At 42.0% G+C, this 23,491-nt stretch overlaps 1 protein-coding gene across 8 annotated transcripts in view; it reads right to left on the bottom strand.

Moving 5' to 3' along the window:
* The window catches only part of MITF (microphthalmia-associated transcription factor), a 114,894-nt gene that overhangs the window by 26,454 nt on the left and 64,949 nt on the right, over window positions 1–23,491 (bottom strand). For all 8 annotated transcript variants that reach the window (XM_014946750.1, XM_014946749.1, XM_014946745.1 and 5 more), the window contains one exon: window positions 22,892–23,138. In XM_014946750.1, the coding sequence (XP_014802236.1) occupies window positions 22,892–23,138 (247 nt within the window). The remainder of the gene's footprint in view (window positions 1–22,891; window positions 23,139–23,491) is intronic.

A 23,491-nucleotide genomic window follows, 5' to 3' on the forward strand; every position in this document is an offset into this window, starting at 1 on the left:
TAAGGTGATCAGGGGCTCAGGAATTTAAACACAAAGCATTGCTGCATGTTTTAGCACAAAGCATTCGGCTCAAATAGTTCCTCTGTACGAAGCCAACACAAGCAACTGAAGCAACACTTCTGATACTTGCTCCTCTTGCTGGGAATCACTCAAGAGACTTAATCTACTAATAACTTGCTAATGATAGCAACAACTTAGAAGAGAGCTATGTGGCAACAGAACAACACACCTCTACTTGCAGTGGGTAATGCATGAACCAAATCCCTCTTGTAGAGCCATAGAGAAGAACTCACTCTTGGGCAGGCACAAGGCAGGGAAGCCTGTTGGCTTGCCCAATGTGTTTTGCACAGTGTAATCCAGAAACCAAATGCCTAATGATTAAATTAACAGAGAACTCATACCGGAATAAAAAATATTAATTAGCTGTGGTTTTACTACCAATCATCCTCTAGGAAAACTTCAAGTTCATTAATCACTGCAGGAGCAAGCTTTGACCCACCAGTACTTTTGGATGAAGATAACTAGACTAAGTCAGTTGGTCTGTGAATATACCTCTGAATTTGTCCATGCAAGGGTTTGTTTTATTTGAAATGGGAAACTGCAGAAGGTAAGCACAAACTCAGCATATCTTGTGTTAAGAGTACTTCCTTCAGGTGGAATACTGCTTACTGGGCTTTGCCATCTCAGTTACTACCTAAAAATTACAATTGTCACATCTCCAAGTACCGCTGTTTTCAAACTTCTCTTACCACCCAGGGAGAAATAAGAAAAAAATTATCCTTTCCAGTGTAATCACAGAATAGCTTTGTATGAACAGCTTTGGGTCCTGAATTATTAAAAAAATAAAATAAAATACTGAAGTTATACAACCGAAGCACTTACTAGTTTTTTTACTCGTGATCTTTCCTGTAACTACTGAGGAATTTAGCAAAATCACCAAAACTTTTGCAGGTATCCACATTACTACTGGTTTACTCATGTTCCCACAACATTCGCATGAATTGAAGAAAAGGCAACCAGGCCAAGTAGAGAAACAGCCAGGAACAAAGCACTAAATGAACTTGAGGAGAACAAAGCCAGTTCTGAACTAGCCACACCCTGAGGACAGCAATCATATCCTACCACAGGGAGCTCGGTGGGCAGAGTCTCCTTGCCCCCCAGGCCCAGCCATCTCCTAGCCCCAGGACTTCCTCTGCCACCTCTTGGTCTTCCCCACTTCTCATCTACCTCTTTCTTCGTGGGGGATATTGCAGCTTCATCTCTCTCACCCCTCTGGCAAAGGCCACAGCCACTCCAGAGCCCCTGGCCATCCCCGACGCCATGCTCAGCCTCTGCCACGTTCAGGCCTAGCTGCTCAGAGGGGAGCCATTTTGTGAAGCCAAAACAGCTTCCCCTGCTTTCCTCTTCCCGCTGGAGCTTACAGGACACAACACCCATTTCCTAGCAAAAAGAGAACTGCTAACAACCAGGACATGGAGTTAAGCAGAGGAGGCCTCCTGCTTGAGCATGCAAAGCTGAAGATGCCCCAAACCCTCTGTTAGTGCAACACAAGTGACAGAAGACCATCACGATGCCAGCAGCTCGGGGCTGTCCTGCTCCTCTGACCCCCATGAGCTGGGAAGGAGCAGATTCCCATTCCCCAAACCACACAGAAGGAGATTCTTCTCACCAAAACCATCACTGAACATTCCTGTGAAAGTAAAGCCAAACCATTCAATACTTCATTTAAGCAAAGACAGGCCTGGGCATAGGGACATACCAGAGACTTACAGGACAGTTAACCAGGGGGGAGGAAGGCTTTTCCCCCTACCCTCACTTTTTTTTTTCCCTCCTCTAATTAAAAAGAACATTTGTTTCAAGTAAATTGCCTTAGGACTTACAGTTTATAATCACAAATAAAATACTTTTTGGTCAGTTTTCTCAGTTCAATAGAACTTTTTGTTGCTTAGACAGCTAAATGTCATGGGATTTTTTAAGAAAGGTTAAAATTCTGTGTTACTTAACAATTAATGGTACCCAAAGAAAAACGATACAAAACCACATCCACTGAAGTGTTTTGTAAGGGCTACAGTTCAGTCCACCACACCAGAAAGCCTGTTCAACATCTTAGTCCAGGGCTTCAATACTGCTTTTTAAAGCTGCTTCAACCAATCACTTGTTAAGGATAAGAAATCCAACAGCAGCAGCAATAAATTGCTTTCTAAGACTTTGAATAAAATCAGAAAGCTGTATAAATAGGTATCTATCCTTTCAGGCTAGAAAGAAAAAAAGAAAAAAAAAATATCTGAGGAGACATATGAAAAAGATAATCAATTAGTGCCTCTTGCATTAAGAGTGATTTACTCTCCCGAAGTTTTCTACTCCAAGTTTCAAGATTCTGCAAGTCATATTTACTACTGCTTGATCCACTAAGCCTGAAAATCCTAAAGATCATTAAAAAAATAAATTATTTCATTAAAATATTGATCGTGGGTTCCACTGCAATGTCAGGAAGAACCCTCTTACCACCCAAACTCAGAGAAATCCAAATAACCAGCCGGACAATGGTTTAACTCACTCTCAAAGACATTTTCCCACATGCAGCATTCAAACATTAAGCAACAGCATCACATTTGTTCCCCTAAGGACGCAGTAGCCTGAAGCATCTTCACATGAGAAGTTCAGTCCTCTTGCTTCCTAAAACCTTTCCAGTCTTCCAAGATGGAACAGCTGCCTCATTTTAAATATAATCAAAATTCAGTTGATTGGGTTGTGATACACCATTCCCCATAAGGGCACTGTGCATTTAGTAATAGATAAACTTATCCAGCAACTTCTCCAGCTGCTGCTCTCCCCCTCCTTCCATCTTTTCTAGAGCATATTTGTTCCCCTTTCTTCTAGTCCCTAACCCACGTACGGCAGCCAGAAGAGCACTGACAAGAAAGCCTAAGAACAGGAAAAAAGTGAAGAATTCCTTGTATTGACTGGTTAATGACAGGCAGGATGAGTTGATTCCAGCATTTTACCTTAGGACATAGCCAACGCAAGGAAATGACATCAGTTAGCACAAAAGAACTCCTTGGTTACTTAATTCACCCCAAAAACCCTTTGAACTTGAAAACCAAGGCAGGTACAAGAAAGTTATTTAGGAACTGGCATCACAATTGCAGTCTAAGTGGATCCAACAGTCATCTTCAAGCACAAATAGTTATGAAAAAGAAAAGGCACATTGTACAGAATGAACATCACTTACACAACTAGAGGTTGTTTTGCCCATCACCAAAAATTCCTCTGTGTAACGTGACTTTTTATCCAAGGGAAAGACATGAAGCAGACAAAAAGAACAAAGTTTTTGTGGATTAGTGGATTAATATTTAAAAACTGTGCTTTAGCTATAGAAGCACATGACAACAGTAACTAAGGAATTAAAGAGAGGTTCACAAATTTGCTTAAGGCAACAGGAATTGATGTAGTTTGCAGGTTAGTGGCATGCTAGCTGCCATTCCACAAGCATGGCTCTCAGACACGATTCACTCCTTTGAACTGCTGCTTTTTTTTTTTGCTAGGAAACCAGTATTTCAGCTGTTTACTTCCCAACACACATGCCATAAATTTTTATTTTATACAGTTACTGAGAAAGTACCAAAAAAGCATTGCAACATTTTAGGACAGACAAGTAATTGACTCCATAAAACGTCAGACACAAATCTTTTGCTATGATTTCACCTACCCCAGGTGCTTCAGAGCGTAAATATTTTATGACTAACACGCAACAATATCAGCCACACAACTGCACCTGACAGGCAAGTTTGAATTATGGTACAGCCACGGTAAAAAGCTTAATTCAAGCACCTCATATCCACTTCTGCCATCCTCCTCTCTCAGAAGGAAGCTGGGCAGCACTTTCATCGGCACTTTTGAGATGGTTCGCAGTAGGACACAAAAGACTCCTCCTCACAGGAACTGTCAAAGATAGACATAAAGTTGCTTCCAAAAAACTCTCTTGCAAGACCTGGTGTAGAGATGCAAACTCAAGAGGCAGCAGAGTCACAGGACCACAGATATATCAGCTGCCCAAGAGCCCAAGCCCAATACAGTTTGAAGCCATCTCTGCTCCCAACTTCCACCAACAGAGTTCCATAGCCCAGCACAATCATCCACCCTTCCTACAGCCCAAGCAGCACCAACACAAGATTTACCAGACCACTCTAGCACAGTTCACTATCGACTTGAAAGAGTCACATTAGAGAGGTAAAAGCATTTGTCCAACCTTATCTTCCTCCTAAGGTTGCCAAGCACGGTGTTAGCCAGTGCCAGCTTTGACTTGCAGTCACATATTTAGAGCCTGAGCAAGACTATCAGTTACATTTCATAGGGGTTACTAATCCAGCCACCGTTCCAGCCCTCAGTAACCCCTGCTAGACCTGCAGGACAGAGTATTTCGCTTCCAGGTGTCTGGTTCACTACAAACCTGCTGGAAAAACTGGTGTCTTCAATGACTTCCCTCTACTGCATTTCCCATGGCAGGGAAGAGGTGCCGAATGCTGACGCTTCTCTCCAGCAGGGCCTCAACAGGTCAGGCTACTACTTAATTCACATCAACCTTCACACGTGCAAAGGATTTAGAGATTCTGAGTTTATCTTCAAGTCTTGCAATGCCCCGAGGAGGCAGTTTCCACAGGTGAGAAGGAGCATCCTTCTCCACAGCCGGTTTTGCTCAGGTTACTCATCATTGCTCATTTGCCAAAAGTGAAGAATGCAAATGGGACTGAGTAAAAAAAATGGCATACTTCATACAAAATGAACAAAGGAGAAAATGTGAATCAGTTTTATAGAAGAGGTTGAGTACAGAGTAACCAGAGCTAAGCTTAAAGCGGAAGAAGAGACAGCACACACAGAGTTTGAAATAAAAATCCTTATTACCATCTTCCTAGAGACATGGACTTCTTCCAACCAACACAGAATGGGACAGGGTGTTTGCTTATCCAGACTTTAATAAAATAAAATTCAAGAAGTTCCAAGTCTCCATGTCAAAAGCAGATTTAATGCAGTAAATCTACTTCGCCCCTGCATGGACTTGCCTTAAAGTCTGTCATGCAACACTGACTTCTCACCAGTGAAATTTAAGCTAAAATAGGCTATTTTGCCCAAACTGTAAATAAGAAGTAGAAGAAAGGGAAAAAACCCAACCTGTTATTTTCATAAATTTTAAAACCCCATACCCTCTACACTGGACTCATTTGTCTCTGTGAGGTTTGGGAAAGATTACTCAATTTTATAGCATATGCAACACAGTTTTGAGCCAAGATAACTTCAAATGTTGAGGAATGTAATCTTCAGCACTTTGGGGCTAAGCAAGAAGTGAGTTTGATTTATAAGTCTTTCAAATCCACAACACCAGCTTGTGAGAAAGAATTGGTGTTCATACCATTGCCTGTGGGCTACTGAAGTATTTATTTCACAAAAATTTCAACATTTAGCACTGGAACGCAAGATGGGGAGAGAGATGTAAAGACAGCACTAGCTCAAAATGTATCAAACACCCAAAAGCCACAAATAGAAACAGGTGTATCCTCCTCTTTTTAAATAAAAGCTATTTGTAAACTCAAATGTAATATAATATAATCAAGGGAAAAAACCTCCCTACTTTGAAGGCACAGCGCACATCAGAAGGACATCTACACTTGTTGCATACTTGTCTAAAAATGACCTAGGTGGAAGCCTGCTACACTCACTGTCCACATAATTACATGGGGACTGGAGGCTGGCACCGTGCTCTCAAGGTCACTTTACAAAGCACATATCAAGAACATGCCACTAATCACGACCCAAATGTGAAAACAGAAAGCAAATACACCAAATCCCACCAGTGCCACGCAGGGCGTGCTGGAAGAGCTTGGCCTGCGCATCTACTGAAGGGCCTTCCTACCAAAATGTTTCAAGCAGCCTCCAAAAATAAGAGTGAGAACAATTTCAAAAGGACCATTTATTTTAACGAACCACTTGGCAAGAAACTGGCTAGAGCACAAAGGACACTTGTTCTGGAACACGCCTGGTCGGAGGCTATCCGCTTTGTGACAAAGACACAGCGCCACAAGAAGAAGTTAGCAAGAGAATGGAGATTTTTGTTAATTCAAAACAGTTTTACGCTGTTAACATGCCCTGAGCTTTTACATGTCACAGTTAATAAAGAATTAGAAAGACTTAGCTGGGCTCTATACCACTTCGCCTACAGCCGAATGTCTCGTGTCAGCCCCAACATGGAAGACTCAAACAAGCAGAAGAATAAAGCAGTCTTGGATACATCCATTTTATTCACACTACTTAATATGATCATTAGACACAGCCTAAAATAATAATAAATCGCTGACTTCATTGAAGTGAAGGAAACGCATGCTGGCTTACCACCGAACTGCTTGATTTTTATCCTTCTGCTCAACGAGCTGTGATGTTATTTATGACTGTACTAAAACCTAGTGAGTTGTAATAAAACAGTTTCAGTACCTCGGAGCGCTTGATCATCATGTTCTCTAATGTAAGATAATCCAAGTCACCTTCATGCAAACTCAACTGGCTTACGATCTGAAGCATTCTGCTAAATACCAGAATTGGGATGTTTTGGGGGGCACTCTGGCAAGCTGCAAAGGTGGGGACACTCCTTGTAGAGGGTGACAAGCCACCGCTCTGGAGGAGAATGAACCCAGGAGGCCAAACTGATGCCACAGAGCATTGAAACTCAAAGCCAGCGCTGTCAGGGTTACTTCTGAATGGTGGTGGCTCTTCCCAGGGAGTAGAGTGCTAATGTCCCACACCTCCATTAAGCAAGGTTACATCTTTTAATTCCTCACATTACATCTTTTATTTCCTGACGTCTCACTCACAAAGTAGGTGCTACAGCAGACATCACAGCAGCCACAAAAGATTACAGGTAACAACAGTAAGAAATTAAGTATGCTTATTCCACTCTAATTTCAAACCCAGAAACCACAATGAAACTTAGTGTTTTAGTTATTTCTTAGCTAAAAGAATGCTGCCGTAATACTTTCGTAACACAAAGACGTATTTAAGGCAAATAGCCATTAGGTTGCATGACCTCACCTCTGCACCCCATGATCTTGTTCCCACAACAGACAGTAGCTATCGTCTGGCTCCCAGAAAAAAACAAGACTCCCATGGGCTCATTTATTAAACAAGGATGCCAACCTTTCATCGCTTTTAAGATCTCGGGCCATACATACATAGAGACATGGCATCACAATCTATTTTATACCTACAAAAACAACATCCAGTCCCTCGGCCATTTTTGTAACCTTCCCCGCACCTGCCCCTCCGTGTCTTTCAGAGACGAGCTGTTGAAAACTCTCCTCCTCATGTTATTTCACATTCGGTAGGAAAATAATTAGTTACACTGTGTAATGAGAAGCTCCTCGTCCACATAAGTGACCCTTGATCAGGCCAGAGGATAGGGCGCTTGCAGGACCATCACTGGTGAAATCTTTGACAAAAACCAAGTTAGCTGTCAATAACCTTGTTTGTGCTGCAGTTTTTACAAAAAACTGCCGTCAGGATCATTACTTCAATAGATATTGCACACATATGTTCTTTATCATGACAACTTAAAAGACTATGAAAAAAAGGTTATATGAAAAGATGGTCTAAACTTCTGCTGTGATGCTCTTCCAGCACACATACATACCCTATATATATATATACACACACACACAAATACAGCAGCATTTTCAGCATGGGAGCACATATAAAACCTCTAGCCTGCAAGGGACTAGAAGCTCTTGATCCTCTACTGCATAGAGTCCTACCAAGGTCAGGGTTGGGGCTCTTTCTGCAGGACTAGAATCACATTTTGTTGCACAACACCAGACCAATTCCACCTTCCCAAACAGCGCACAGAAAACTCTTTTCAATGGTTTCATCTGAACTTCAAAAAAGCACAAGCCAACAGCTCGCCAGGAGAGGCACATTCACAAAACACAAAGAAGAGTATGTGTTATCATTCCAGCTCTCCAAAGGTTAGTTGCAAATATGAATCACCAAGAAATTCAGAAGTAATAGTTTTGTCAGAAGATCAAAACGTCTTTTGAGAAAGAAATTCAGGGCCTCCAGGCTTGGTCTCAGAAGAATCCTATTTTAAACCGCACTTGACCCACACTAACGTAACCCTTCAAACGCTATTACAAGAGCAGAACTATGTTCACAAGGGGAACCAGGCACACTATCTTCCACTGAAGCCAGATTTATGTAAAACAATCATGCCTCTCCTTTTAACACTGAAAAAATACAAACAACATATGACACGTATTTTACAACATACCTCTCATCACTGTTTGATAACATACATGACTTTTTAGCTACTCAAGAAATAGCATGGGAACGTAACACAATTCAAGGCAAGCAGATGCCAGAGTTAGAAGGATGTAATTAGAGATTAGATGTGGATTAACTGGATCCTAACTCAATCTTCCCCACCTTCCTCACCCTTTTTTAAACCTCAAGTATAAACCCCTTTTACTATGTCACTATTTTACAGGATGGAATAAATATTTTTAGAGATCTGAATGCTTCAAAAATACACATAAGCTCACACTGAACAGAGTTTTATTTTAAATGAAATAAAGTTTGAACAGAGGAAAAGAAGTTTGGAGTTTTTCCTAAGATCTGCTAGGAGCCAGAGGAGATGCCAGTACATCCACGATAGCAAACAGCTGGGTTTGACAAGGACAAACCCGAGGACACCCCAGTGAGCTGGGCATCCTCAGGCAGCGCGGGGCAAGAGGTGGGACCCCGCAGGGGAATGGCTCACAACACTGAAGGCTGTTCAAGCCATGGCTGTCAGACCAGCTCTAGTCTGGTCTCGTGGGGGCAACTGGGAATGTACTTCAGGCCACTGCTCTCACCCCTCAGCTAAGCAGGTAGAGCAGTTTGCAGGGCTACGTTCACCCAGGCGATCAAAACTACTAAGCTGATTAAAAAAATAACAACGCTCACCTTTCCAAAACCAGGTCTTTTTTTAATCCCGTGGTGCAACCACGGCAGCAGTAACTACCAGGGCTGCAAGAGACACCAGCCTCCACCTTTGCTGCCACAGCCAATGTGTCACAGAACCATACCCAAAAAATAAAAACGGGCACAAATAAAGAGTTGAGTAACAGCCAAAGCTGCTTCTGCTTTACCCCATCTGGTGGCCTATTGCTTATATACAGCTGGTAGCAATAGCTATTCAGGCACGTTATCTGGAATTGCAGCTACCAGAGAAGAAAATGCAAAAGTTGGATTAACTGTGTTCCTGGAATAGTTATCCCTCATTATTCCCAGGTCCCACAGCAGTCACCACATTCCTCACTCCGCATCCAACGCGGAGCGTCTAGACACCCTGTGCTCAGATCACACAGAGCCAGCAAGACCCGACTCAGTCCTCATAGGTATTGCCTTAAACCAAAGCAGATAAGTGGAATTAATAAATTTTCTTGGGGAAAGTTCAGAGAGAAGGGTTTTCTAAGGATAAGTCCTGAGAACGGGCAGAAGCCCTGGCTGGAGGCTTTTTCCTCATTCCTTACATTAAACACTGCAGGGAAAAGCAGGAGGCAATTTTGAACAGCGACCCACTGCAAAGCGGTGTTTATTGAATAAGCAGCACTCCAGAGCAGAAGGCACCACTTTTCTTCCCTCAAAAAGCCAATGCACATTAGAAAAGGATAAACTCTTTTGAAAAGCCACAGTAGCATGATTAAATACTATTTTTCCTTTTACACAGCAAACCATACCGGGGCTGAACCCTTAAGGAATATATGAACTTTATGTGAATGGAGCCCATTAACTGCCGCGCAATGAATGGTGCCTGTGGTCCAGAATTCATTTCCTTTTAGAGAGCAAAGAGGACAGAAAGCTTACGATTGCTACACACAAGTGCTGACTCATTCAAGGTCATTTTACTCCTTCCCCGAACAAATTGTTTCTTTGAGACCCAGGCTATCACGGTACTTCAGAAGAGTATAGTTTTTGGTGAGAGTCAGGCAGCAGAATTTTAAAATAGCTAAGTAAATAGCATAGGAAAATAATATTAGATTGCTCAAAGAAAGACTTTTCAATTGGTAAGTTATGATAATACTTTAAGCTATGGAAATACTGATTGCTTTTTCTTTTTTTTAAAACACAAGTCTCACTTCTGAGAACTTTCTGTTAAACAGGACAAGAATTAACTTCAAAGCACTGTTTAACAAGGCAGGAATTAACGTTAAAGCGGCTCCTGAAACGCTAGCAGAGCACCACGTTGCTTCAACAGAGCAGCCCTACTTCACATGAGACAGTAGCAAAAAAAAGAGCAGCTCTGCCCTCCCAGCAAGAACAAGTTGTCTTGCCAAAGCCAGGTTTATCACTCAGCTGCTATCGGGACAGCAATGCTGGTTAAGGGCAACGGCTCTCTGGATCACCGATACGGGTAAACTGGAATAAGCCTGTCCCGAAACAAGACTCCCAAAACCCAGAAGAAACAAAAAAAACCCACACACCTAAAGGGAAAAAAAAAAAAAAAAACCAAGCAGAGAGAAGTCACAGCCTTAGACAGCTAGTAGAAATCTTCTTAATAACAAGGTTTTCAGCCTGCTGCCTAAAGGCCCTCGACAGGACCTTTATAAGGACCTGGGATAGGCAGATAAACTGTTTTCTACTCCTCAGTCTTGAAATGGGTTCCTTTCAAGGAAGGCAATATTTTTTAAAAAGAGAATTTCTGTTCTTGCTTGTTTACATTTGCCTCTGAAACTCACTCTTAGGACTTTCTGGAGCTTGCAGCGATGAGCCCTCAGACCTTTGAAAGATGCTGCGATGCCTGCCTGCTGCAGAGACTCAAAGCTCAGCTCCAGCAACAGCTCCCAACACTCCCATACATTCAGCATCCACAGCTGAATCCATAGCACACGCTCAGCCTGAGATGCTTCTTGGCAAGCTGCTCTGCCCCTCTCCGAGTTCAAAAGGAGAAGATGGATAGATCAATAGATAGATACATACATACAAGGAGTACATTGCTCCAAGACAGAAAACCAGCTCTTTGAAAGACTGGTTTCTTTCAACACGCAAGACACGTTCCTGCTGATGTCAATGTGTTCATTTGGAGATAGGAGACAGATTCCAGCCAAGTCTGTAACAAAAATGCCGTTGTCAGAAGTCAGGGTTTCAAGTAGGTGGGTTGCCTGAAAACAGCTGATGGCTTCTGGGTTGTATAAGCCACATTAATTTAGAAATACAGTATTATTTACTGCTTTTTTTGCTTCTTCAATTTATTTTTCTTTCACTAGCTTACATTGTCTACAAAAATCATGATTTGTAGCACAAAAGCAGGAGGGGGGATATATCTTAATGCAATACAGTTATGTCTCACATAGCTTTGAGGATCGGGAATGCTCAGTGGAAAACATGCTCCAGTTTCATTGCTTAAGGTTTTTTAGCTGTCTAGTCTCACTTGCTGAAAAACTTTATTACTTCTACTGAATGCCAGTAGCAGGTTTATTTCAAAGAGGCAGCCTGCCTTTCACAGACTTTCTAGCAGTAATTGAGTTTAGCATGTAATAACAATTACATACAGCATTTAACTGGTTAACAGCTTAAGGGTACCTCTGGGACATTAGCTGGTGGAAATAAAATACAATAACACAAGCAAACAACACGATTAGAATAATGTGTCTAAACAGTATTTAACACCCAAGTATTAGCCTTCATCGGAGAAAGGAATAGTCTAGAAGGACGAGTTTGCAGCGGAGAGATTTCCCAATAAATCCTCACTCTCCTGGAAACCGTAATGCCATCTGCTGAGAGACCATGAAAATGCAGCACAGCGAACGACGTACCTGGATGAGTTCTCAGTGCTTCCCAGCATCTTGTGTATTGTTTAATTAATTACTGTAATATCGATGTTGAAATGCGTGCTGCTCATGAGCAAGTTCAAAAGGAAAAAAAAAACAACCCATCTGTTTGAGTTGTGTAATTTACCCAAGAATTTTCAGAGAACTAACTGGAACTTCAACTACTGATACTCAGCAAGTTGAGGACACTAACTCACAGAGGTCCATAATTGGACCAATATTGCTCCAATATGTTAAAAATATTGCTTCAATATGATGTGGGAAACCCAAATTACCATTTCGGCATGGACATTCTAACTTTGCAGAAACACTGGTATTAAATACAGTTCTCTTTGTTGGGGTTTTTTCCCCCTCTTTTTATTTTCATTTAAAAAAAAAAAGATACTTGATTTTCTGCTCCACATCATTACAAGCTGGAAAAAAAAAATATATCTAGTTCTAAGTCAATTTAAACTATAAAATCTTATTAAGAAATCTCAAAATAATAAACAAGTGGCAACTGGCACCCAGTGGAAGTTTCTCTGGTGACACCCTGCAGGGCTGAGCTGTTACCCTAAAACTCCAGCGCTCTCTCTGTAAGCATTTGGAGGCAGCAAGGTATTTTCCTCGTTGGGAACAAAAGAACTGCTGAGAACCAAAGATTGGCAGAGTAGTATTTCCACAAAGGCCATCACATTTATTTAATTCTTTTATTATTTTCCTTCTTAAATGTGCTAATCTGCCAAGCATGTGAAAACAGACACACAGTTTTCCTGGGTCCCAGTGGCAAGTAACAACCACAAGCTCCACCAGAATGAGCACCATCCCAGGTGATGTACAGAAGACAAGGGAGGAGGATGTTTTTTCTCATTTGCACAGAAACACTATATCCAATTCTGCCCCAGACGATACTGGTGAGTTGGAAGAAGTTCACAAGAAGTCTTCTATGGGATTCAAGATCTAGCAAGCCAGATCGTAAGTAGAAGGCTAGCACAGCCTGCTTTTCCTCTAGCCCACAACACTTTCAGAAGTGTTGCAATCTGAGTCTGACATTAATTATTAAAGGAAGATTTACAGTAATAATAACTTAATTCTTAAAGCCAGACAGACACATCTAACCAGATCCTCTGACCAGCAACTGTTGATGTAACAAATTCAAACTGGATGCTGACATACAGAAATATTCTCCCAGGAAAGTGCCAAGGCAGCAGTGTATCAATCCAGGTCTAGCCTGACACACGCATTTAGTTTCTGAGCAATGCTATTCCTACCCATAAAGAAAAAAGAAAGAACACTGTTTGAATATTCTCCTGAGCAAATGCAAACCAGATGAGTTCTGTCCTCAATTCAGGGACAGTTTCCACTGCAAGCACTGAAGAGACGCATTACTGACACCGATCATTTTCCTCGAAGAGCAAGACATGAAGCTGGTACTCACTTCCAAGAAATAAAGGGTTAAAACAGTTACCCACTTCCTCAACTGGAAGACTACTACTATTGTAAAGTCCGTATTCAGTTGAATTCCATCAGGCCATGCTTTCTTAACACAATCTGACATGTACCTTTTCAAGATCTTGGATTTTTTTTTTCCTCCTCTCTGCCTCTCAGTAGTAGACACTAGAAATAAATACACCCAAAAAGCCAAAGTTAATCCAAACAAAGTAATATTTAATTATCAAGTTGGGGAGACTGATGACGGGACTGAATAATTTCTTTTTTTAAAAAACAAAACAAACGACACTTGCCAGGCCCTTTACAGACAACACAATACCGTTTTTTGTTTCAAGTTCATAACTTGGCTCTTAAAGTAGTTGATAATGAACCAGCAGGCATTATTTTAAATCAACCAGTTTTATTAAATGAGCCAGAAAGGAAAGAGGCAGGGCTAATTACCAACATTCCTTGATGAATTACCTAGCGGTGTGTGGTAAATCTCCAGGCGTCTTTGTCTTTATCCCCAAATTTATCCCTTACTTATTTCTCAAGAGGTTAAAGGACATGGGGCTAATTAAGGAACCAATCCAATGACAGACAGAATCATTCAAGGTAAGGCTGGTTTTTACTCTTTCAAGCTTTTGCATCTCTGCCTGGTACTTCTTAATCTAATTTTTTTTTTTTTTTCCAAAAAAAAAAAAATATCAGTGCTGGGGAGGGGAGGAAAAGCACTAATCATGTCACGGTCATGCAGTGCTGGGCAAAATGCTACATATTTGTAATTTAGCCAATAAGAAATTCCTTAAGCCTCTCTTGAATGGCAGGAATGTCTCCAGCTTGTCACTTTGAATTCATTCACTACGCAGGTTCAGCATCTCGTAGAATAATGCTGCCAAACTAGCTGAAAAACTGAAATATTTGCAAGTATACATAATACCAAAAGATTACTTTAAGCAGATCTAATTTTTCACATTTAAAAGTTAACATCTATTGAAGGTGTCAGCAGAGGCCTCCTTAGACCTCCACCCAACTCCCCCACTCTCCAGCGCTGCGTGTGGCTCCGGGATCTATTTTCTGCCACATTAAGCCGTGGACTTGACAAACACAACTGCAATGACCAGCACTCACCCTCTTCATACGTCCCTGGCTCAACCAGGAGAGCAGAATAAGGTGGTTTTTAAATTAAAGTTGACCAAAAAAAGGACTTAATATTACATGCTGCTAAAACCAGTTAGCTGGTAGCCTGGTGGAGCCTCATCAATGCTTTTAATAGCCACAGCTATGGGCACCTACAAATCTTTAGGAAGATTAACTCATCTTCTGCAGGTCCAAAACAGCCACTGACACGTGGTGAACCACCATTTTCCCAAGGTCTGGTAACTCAGCCATCAGATAATGTGTCTAGACCGTGGGGGATGGAAAAAGAAGAAAAAAAAAAAAAAAAGACCCAGTGCTTTGAAGCCGTAACAGAACAAACTTAACTTTGTGGAGATGTTACCATGCCTGCGGGAAGACAGCAAATCCTCAAGACCACCAACTAGGGTAGAAACCACCAAGAACCTTCTAAAAGGCCACCCGAGCTTAGACCTCCAGATGCCTGTACCATTTTGGGTGAATATATCCTTATTTCCTCCATGTCAAAAAAGTTATTTCAGACTACCTGGTAACTACTGTGAACTTGTAGGGCAAGAGCTCTGTGACAGGGAGCTGTTTCTCAGCCACCTTCCCATTCTGCTCAATTACCTGCTCCCAGCACCATTTGCCCAGGAAATACCCTAGCCCCTCCACCCCCAGCAGCACAATTTAGCAGCAGCAGCTTCTCTCACAGCTTTGGGAGCTGTATTTTGTGCCACGGTGATCAGAGCTGAAGAGCCAAGGTGGCAAGATCAGACATCTTTATCCACAACAGCCTTTCTCTCAAGAGCCCAAGCAAAGCACCCTATTTGCATCCATAGGAAAAGGACATTTGGGACAAAGGGTGAAAGCAGCATTTTGCACTAGCAGCCAAGCAGTCAGATACTTGTAGACAGAAGTATGTTGCCCCCTTGAATTCCATGCATTTTTAATGTCTAATAACCTAGGTGTTAAGCAAGAGTTTACATTTTACCTCTGTTACTAACCACAGCCATCAAGCACCAGTGCTTGTTTTGGAATGGCTTTCAACCCACTGAGCAAGCAAAAGTTAAGAGGCCTAAGAGATACTTTTACTTACGTGAAGGCTGAGGAGGCAGGGAAGGCTTTAGTGATTCTGTAGTTAAATGCAAGTTTTTCTTTATGAAGAATTTGCTGGAGGCTTAAGTTACGCATAACCAGAGTCCCTGAGCATAAGTAACCTTAGTTTAAATGTTCTATCTGTAGCTCACCAAGACTCAGCCTGGCAAATCATTTGTCTAAGCTCTCAATTGCAAATACACACCACACTTACTTAACATACCGGCACACACTGCTTTCTACCATTGTCAGGTGAGATTAAATTAACTTTTAATCAGATAAGCACGTCCACAAACACACATTTGCTGTAGCAGATGCTACCACAGGTTTATCATGACATCCCATTGTTCCTGTTCTTCAGAACAGTGAGATAAGTCCCTTATACAATGAAGTTTTATGGTAACTATTATACCAAGAAGACTATTACTAACTGCACAGCCTCCCCTGCCAGGCAGGGCTGTGTTACCTCCATGGGTCACTCCATAATAAACACAATGAAAAAGGACCAGGTTGGGGTATATTTTTTTTAATTTTTTTTGCTATATGTCCATAGTCATTAACATCACTCAGAAGGCATGCCTGGCATTTTAAAAACGAAGAAATAGAGGGTATCTGATGCAAAGAGCTTATCGTGGTGGTGCATTTAAAATCTGAATGAACAATGAGGTGCGGGCAAAGGCAAGGGGCAGCCTGGTTGAGCAGGGCAGCTGCAGTGCTGTGCTCCTACTTTAGGAAAGGAGCTTTAAGAAAAAGTTGCTTTAAGATAGATGAGCATGAACTACAGCGATGGGACAGCATTTAGAAAGACAAACAGACCCACTCTGATATCGGCCCACAATACTGCCATGAGATGGGCAAAAGCTCTTGGAATAATAAAGCAGAAATCCAGTGAACAGTATCTAGTTGCAGGCTTTGAAAAATAAGAGGTTTCAGCTTGTTTAGGACCCCAGGTGTAAGAAGATAAGCCACAATGACAAGCAGTAAAGAGCTATAATTCTAGCACCAAAAGAGCAGGTAACATCTACCGTGCAGACACCAGCGTGGGCAGTGCAGCAGGGGGAATCCTACGTGGAGTCCTTAGTGGCAGGCATTTTTTTAAAATATCCAGCATATTATAAATATTATTTTATGCAAATACACTAATAACAATCTTTTAATACCAAATATTAAAAAATGTTTTTGTAGCCTGTATTTCCATAGATATGTTTTATATATGCACATCACGTATTGAGGTGCTGTATTTCCATACATAGGCTTTTTTATACACATGTTGCATTTTCACTGAATTTCACTGAATTTTAGAGTTGGAAGGGACCATAAAGATCATCTAATCCAACTCCCCAAAAGTGAGTTGAGGTGAAACTGCCCCATTAAGCGAGGGCAGGCGCTATGCTGGAGCACAGACTCTACGGCCACAGAGCAGAGACCTCAAACCTCAGATCACCAAAGCAGGACCCACCTTGTCCAGATCCCCTGGAGCAAGGGAACTGTTTGCTCACTCTCCAGAAAGAAGGATAAAGGGAACGTTAGCATCCTGAAAGGGACCTGTTATATCATCTGCTGGTCAGGAGACCTGCTTTTATCTTATTACCCGCAAAGCAGCATTTATGCAGTGCCCAGAAGACATCTGCACCACTGCAGGAACACACCAGTTCACACAGCAAACACCCACTGGGGTTCTCACCCCAGCCCTGGAGGCTGCACTTTGCAGCAGCATCTGAGGTGGCTCTCTCAGGCATCTCCCATCTGAGCACCTGTGCCAAACAGAAGTTCCATTCTTACATCCCCAATGGCAGACAAAGACGGAGGAAGAGCCATGAGAAGTCCAGCAGATCCCTTACTGTGCTATGCCTTTGGTGTGACAACACTCAGGCACATCCTCAGGAGCATTAGCACACAGCAGCCGGGACAGACTGAGACAGGGACCACACCATCTCACCACAACACGTCTAGTTAAGGCTTCCATCAACCCTTGTGCCATGACCTGGTGCATCAACACTAAAAACACAACAGCACAAGTGTCACATCCACGCAGCAACTCAGGAACATCAACAAGTAACACTGGGGAACAGACAGAAGAAGTGTCCACCCTCGATTTTCCACCTTCCATCTGCTTAGTGAGACCTGCAGAGGGCTGGATGTCAGCTGCCCACTGGTATTTCTTTCAATCCTGCAAGAGCTGGTGATGTTTTTAAAGGAACTGATTTGCAATTCTATGGGCTGATGCTGGCCCTGAGCCTCCCTTCCTGACTCCTGAGGATGCTCCATCACTTCTCCTCTCATGGAGGACACTGGGCTGCTCGCACCAGTCACAGTTTCTGCAATGTCACACTGTGTTTTGGACAGGCAGGTCCAAAGTACTTAAGGGGACTGTGTTATGTTTTTTCTGAACAGTAAACTTTATCCAGAAACCTGACAAAGCAATAGAAACCATGCAACATGCTATAATTCTATTTTTGTAACATCTCTCAATGAGCAAACAGGTGAGTCCTCCTCTGGCCCACTTCTCTGAATTGCTGCAAGAAGTTTACTTTCTGGACCATTGCAAATTCTATAAAAAAGACTACTTTGAGATAAGTGGACTGAAAAAAAAAAGGAAGAGAGCAATTTTCAAACACAAGCCTTAATCAACATCTCAGGTCTGACTACTTCTATCACCAGAACTTCTAAAAGACTAAGTCAAAAAACAAGTAGAGGATCTTGCAAGCCTTGCCTGTGGGAGTAAGGCACGATGGCTGGCAAACTCTGCCTTTTGATTAATTCCTTGTTTTTTTTCCCCTGGGTCTTTTAGATGAATAAAAGCCCTCTTCCTTATGTTTCCCAAAAGCACACGAAGGGTGGTGAGCCCCATGCCCATGCTGTTACAGTGCAGCTTGGGTAAAAGTGCCAGAGGGACATTACGCAAGACTCTGGTCATACAAGTCAGTGTTTCTGCCTGCTGAACAAAAAAATTCCTAAAATGAGCTGTCTAGAGGGACACAGAAGACTGAAAACCATCTTATAGATGATGCTGGGCTACCACTGCCTGTTCAAAAGGTGGAGATTTGCCCTGCTGCTGCCAGTAACTCGGCAGGTGGGAGATCACTCACTTTACAAGAATCCTGCAAGTTGCTTAGTAGGAGGAGGCTGGGAGCAGGTGAGGGGGGACACAAAAGACATGAAAAGCAGAACCTGGTAACTATATCACATCAACAGGAGATGCAGAGAAGCTGGTTAACAGACCAGCTTCACTACAAACCAAAAGTGGATTCTCTCAATTTTTAACGGCCAAGGATTTCACCACCTTTAACAAATTTAACCCTGCTTACAGAAACACAGCAACCAGCTCCCAGAGATCAGCTCTGGAATACTAAAGTTGAGATCTGCAGTGGTGTTTCTGCTCCAACAGATAAGAGCTCCTATCAGACAAGAAGTCCTACCAGACAACAGAGTAACTGCAATCAACAACAAAAAGAACAGCTTCTTGACACCAATTAATTATACAGAACTAAACCACACCTCTATGGAAGAAGATACTCCATGTATCAACTCACTGAAGACATCTAAAGATTATTTTTTTGCAAAGACCTTAATTCTTTTAAATAAAAATATAAACTTACTTTGTACCTCAGGAATGGATCCTGATCCAACCTTGGAACCACTCCAATGATCAACATTAAGTTATTTGCTCCTACTTCCAAGGCAGAACAAGAAGTTGAAGGGCAGCAAAGTAACTCCTGTGACACCTCTCTGCATCATTAGTCCTCAGCTACCAACAGGAGATGGATGAGAAGGTGCTTAATGATAAACCAGCCTGTACCTCTGTGAAGCTCTGCAGAAAGGTAACAAAGCCCTAACAAATCTTCCTTTTGCTATTGGATTCAAGAGATACTGTTTCAAACACATTAGATCTACTCCTAGTCCATCTCTTAATTAGGCTGCACAAAGCAACACCAAATTTGAATTCCAACAGGTCATTTCCTACCTTGCCAAGCTGCATTACTTGGCAGAGAAGTGACGCAATAAGTCATCATTACTCAAGAAAATGAAATTCTACTTATTCATATGGCCTTCAGCATATCACATTATGTAATTTGGAGATTCCTATGCCATGTGACATAGATTTGTATGTATTTCTCTTTCTTTCTGTATTGGTTCTAAATGAGCATCTTAAAAATCTTGAAAACAAATATAAAATCCAAGTTCATTAACATCTTTGACTTCTTTTTAAGCTCGTCATTCCGAATTACCATCCTGAGACGTGCAAGTGTTACTCTCCCCCTCACACTGTGAGATACAGGAGAAAGGGCAAGTCACACAATGTAACTAAATCCACCAAATGTTGACAAATTCAACAGGCTTGGAGTGGGGGTTTTGATACTATGTTCCAAACCAAACAAAAACAACAACAAAACCAGCTACTACATTTGGTCTTATTTGTTTGTGAAGTAATATACAAGAATGTTCTCTTTTAAAAAAGATTGCCTCGCAGATTAACATTTCTGAAAGTGTAAGACAAAAAGGAGATTTTTTTTATTTTTTTATCTCATCCTTTAAGGTCACTAAATTCAGACCATCTGGATAATAAAGTTACCAACTTAGTTCCCTATTTATCTAATTAAAACTTCTGTAGAGCTCATATGGAAAAATTTGTCTACTGCTAAAAAACAACTGAAGTGTAAAAAGCAGCTGCAGGGAAATGATGTCACTCGTGGAGCGTTACCACGGGCAGAGCCAGCTGACAGCGCATCGGCACCAGGAAGGTCCTGATTTATTGTTAATCTTGTCTTTTGAGCCAAATAATCTATTCAAAAAAAAAAAAAAAAAAAAAGCAACCAACCAACAAGCCACAACCAAAATTACATGGACCTTTCAGGCAAATCCTACTCTCACTGAAACATCGCTGGTGGATTTTCAGCAAGATCATGACGTCAAGCCTGGTATTTTGTACTAATTTATTTATACAGAACTGGCTCACTTTCATTAGTAAGGATAAAAGGATGAATCTTTAGCTGCTTTCACCCACCAAAACCACAAGCAGAACAACCATGCAAAACAGTTTCTCTTCTCCCATGCACAGAGAGATTCAAAGGGGACTTGGTTTTGCTCATTTTGGCTGTTGCATGTGTATGTGGGTGATGAGAAGACAGGCCACCGTTCCATTCCAGCAGGTAGCTCAGATACACACAACCACCACCTTCAATGCACAATTCTGTCACCAAAAGACACTTGTTGCCAGGTTTTACTTTTCATTCACAAGCCAGTTAAGCGTATGTTCTCTTAGCTTTTTGCACTACAGGGTCATGCTTGGTGCCAGTTGGGCCACAGGTGACCACAGAGAAGGTGTCCTCCCTCTGTCCAGGAGACCCTCCTTCAAGAGGGACCAGGGGACAAGATACATCTTTTGCCATCCCAGGGGAAATGGCCTCAAGTTGCGCCAGGGTAGGTTCAGGCTGGATATTAGGAAAAATTTTTTCACTGAAAGGGTTATCAGCCATTGGAATGGGCTGCCCAGGGAGGTGGTTGAGGCACCATCCCTGGAGGTGTTCAAAAGACGGGTTGATGTAGTGCTGGGAGGTATGGTTTAGTGATGATGCTCCTTGTTTGTTGTGTGGGTGTCTATTTTTGTCAGTTAGGTTGACGGTTGGACAAGATGATCTTTAAGATCCCTTCCAACCTAGAAGATTCTGTGATTCTGTGACAAGGATTCAGGTTGAAGTCCTTCACGTGAAGTTCCATAGCAATGCTCCAGCAGGTTACAGAGCTGCACACAAGTCCCACGACAAGCCAGCTCTTCATCTGTAATAACTGAGCATCAACCTCTCGGCTGCAGCCTCTGCTGCAGTTTGTCCCTCAGAAATGAAGGGCTGCCTCCCCTCTGCTCTCGTGTAAAGAGGCAATTGTAAAATGAACAATATCAACAACCACTAATGCTTCTTCAAGACATTACACTCCTCCCTTAAATGGTAAAATACCATCAGAAAATAAGCACTTTCATACAAGTTTTCAAAGAGGTTTAAAAAAAAAAACCCTAAAACTCACATCACAACACATTGGGTTGAAAGGATGCAAAAATCTAACCTATGCTTAGTTCACTAAGTGCACTACAAACAAAAGCCCCCTATTTCATAGCACCTACACATCTTCTGGATGTGAATTATAACTATGGTGTCATAACCTGGAAAGAAGTTTAACAAATCATTATGCACAAATGTTGTAGCTCTCCCCAGTCAATTCTGAGCTCCCTGCTACAGGCACATGCACACATGCTCAAAGTATATAATATTTGATTTTTAATGGAAATATATATATTAAAAAAATTCAACTGTCACCTTTTCATTCCTAGATCATAGACCATATTTGAGTACGATTCCGCTGTCCCAATTAAGTATTAGTTTTGGTGCTGTCAAGACTATCCCAGAATGCAGATTCAATACATAAAAGCACCCTACATTTCCTCCGTAAACCCGTCACACCGACTGCCTCGAAATCCTGAGCCCGCAAGTCTATTTTAAAACATAACCTTTGAATAGGTATCATTGATATATAACAGGGATGAGCAAACCCCAAGCGTTTTGTAACCAAGCTCAATTAATTTATCTGGTAAGAACAACGCTTAACGACTGAAAGCGGTTACTAAACATGACACTGTAATAAAAAGATTTAGCAACAGCAATGCAAACAGGTAACTCTTCAAACTTAATGAAAATTTTATTTTCATGAAATATATCAGCAAACTTCTCCAAAACGTTTTTGCATTCAGACATTTCACGTCGCTTTACTCCACTCAGACTTACTCAGCGCACGAAATTATCTCTTCCCTTATTGCTGTTCACGTTTTCCTTCCAAGTAATTAGCAATCTACATCCCCTTTGACAGAGGGATACTAACAAGCTCCTTCACTATCCAGTAGGACAAGGAATCCAAAGCTGCTAATAGCAAACAAGTCATTTAAGCAAAAAAAGGATTACGGAGGCTCGTTGCAAGAGGCTGGAAACTCACCCGTACTTCAAATTAAGACTTTCTGAGGAGCTCTTTTGTAATGAGTTTTGACTCCATTTTACAAAAATACTTCATTGTTTTCTCTTAAAAATCAAAATATTGATTTGAATATACGTTATAATTTCTTCGTTTTGAAAATAACGACGGAATAGAAAGGCAGAGAAGCGTTTTCCAAAAGGAAAAAAGACGGATATATTAGTTTTGTAACAAAACCTCAACGTTTAAAGAAAACAAAAAGTCACACAAACTTTTTTTTAAAAGAAGGTTTTCTGTTCTTCGCTACCAGGACACCAAAACGAGCTGCAAATCAAGCTGGAGCGCAGCTTCCTCACAAAATTTAATTGCCAAAACCCCCTATAACCAAGTTCCTCTTAAATAAAGTACATTTTAGATGAGCGAGAGCTCTTTGACAGAGAGGCAGAGAGAGCCGGACGTACCTTGAGGACCTCCATGGGTACCTGGGTGGCGGGGGGCAGGCTGGTGGGGACGCTGACGTTGATGGCAGGTGTCTGGCTGACGGGCACTCGCTGCTGCATGAACTGGGCTGCCTGCTGCTTCTGCTGCTGCTCCCGCCGCTCCTGCTCCTGCATCTGCTCACGCATGAGCTGCTGGCGTAGCAGGATTCGTGAGGTCATGCTGGAGGAGCTTAAGGGAGGCTTGGAAGCGCCAGGATGCTCGGAATTGCTGCAGGAAGACCAAAAAAAGAGACAGCTCAGCTTCCAGGAGCGGGATGGCGGCTCCAGCGGTCGGAGCTCCTGGAATTCCAGGGGAACATGGGGCAGGATGGGTGAGGATACGCCACACCATGCGAGGGGGAATTCGGAGCCGACCTACTTCAGGTACTTAACAGCCACATTAGGCTGCCTTAACTTGGCTCCAGCCAACCATTTCCAAACGCCAAGACCCAGCTGTAAGGAGCTATTTGCCATTTCAATTTTACAACAACCAGCCACCAGAAAAACAAGCGCTTTCATAGATAGCAGCAGGTACTCATATTCCTTTTATATTAATAAGTAACAAAGGGCTGTATCAAGTCT

This window comes from Calidris pugnax, unplaced genomic scaffold, assembly GCF_001431845.1.
Source record: "Calidris pugnax isolate Ruff unplaced genomic scaffold, ASM143184v1 scaffold81, whole genome shotgun sequence".
NCBI lineage: Eukaryota > Metazoa > Chordata > Aves > Charadriiformes > Scolopacidae > Calidris > Calidris pugnax.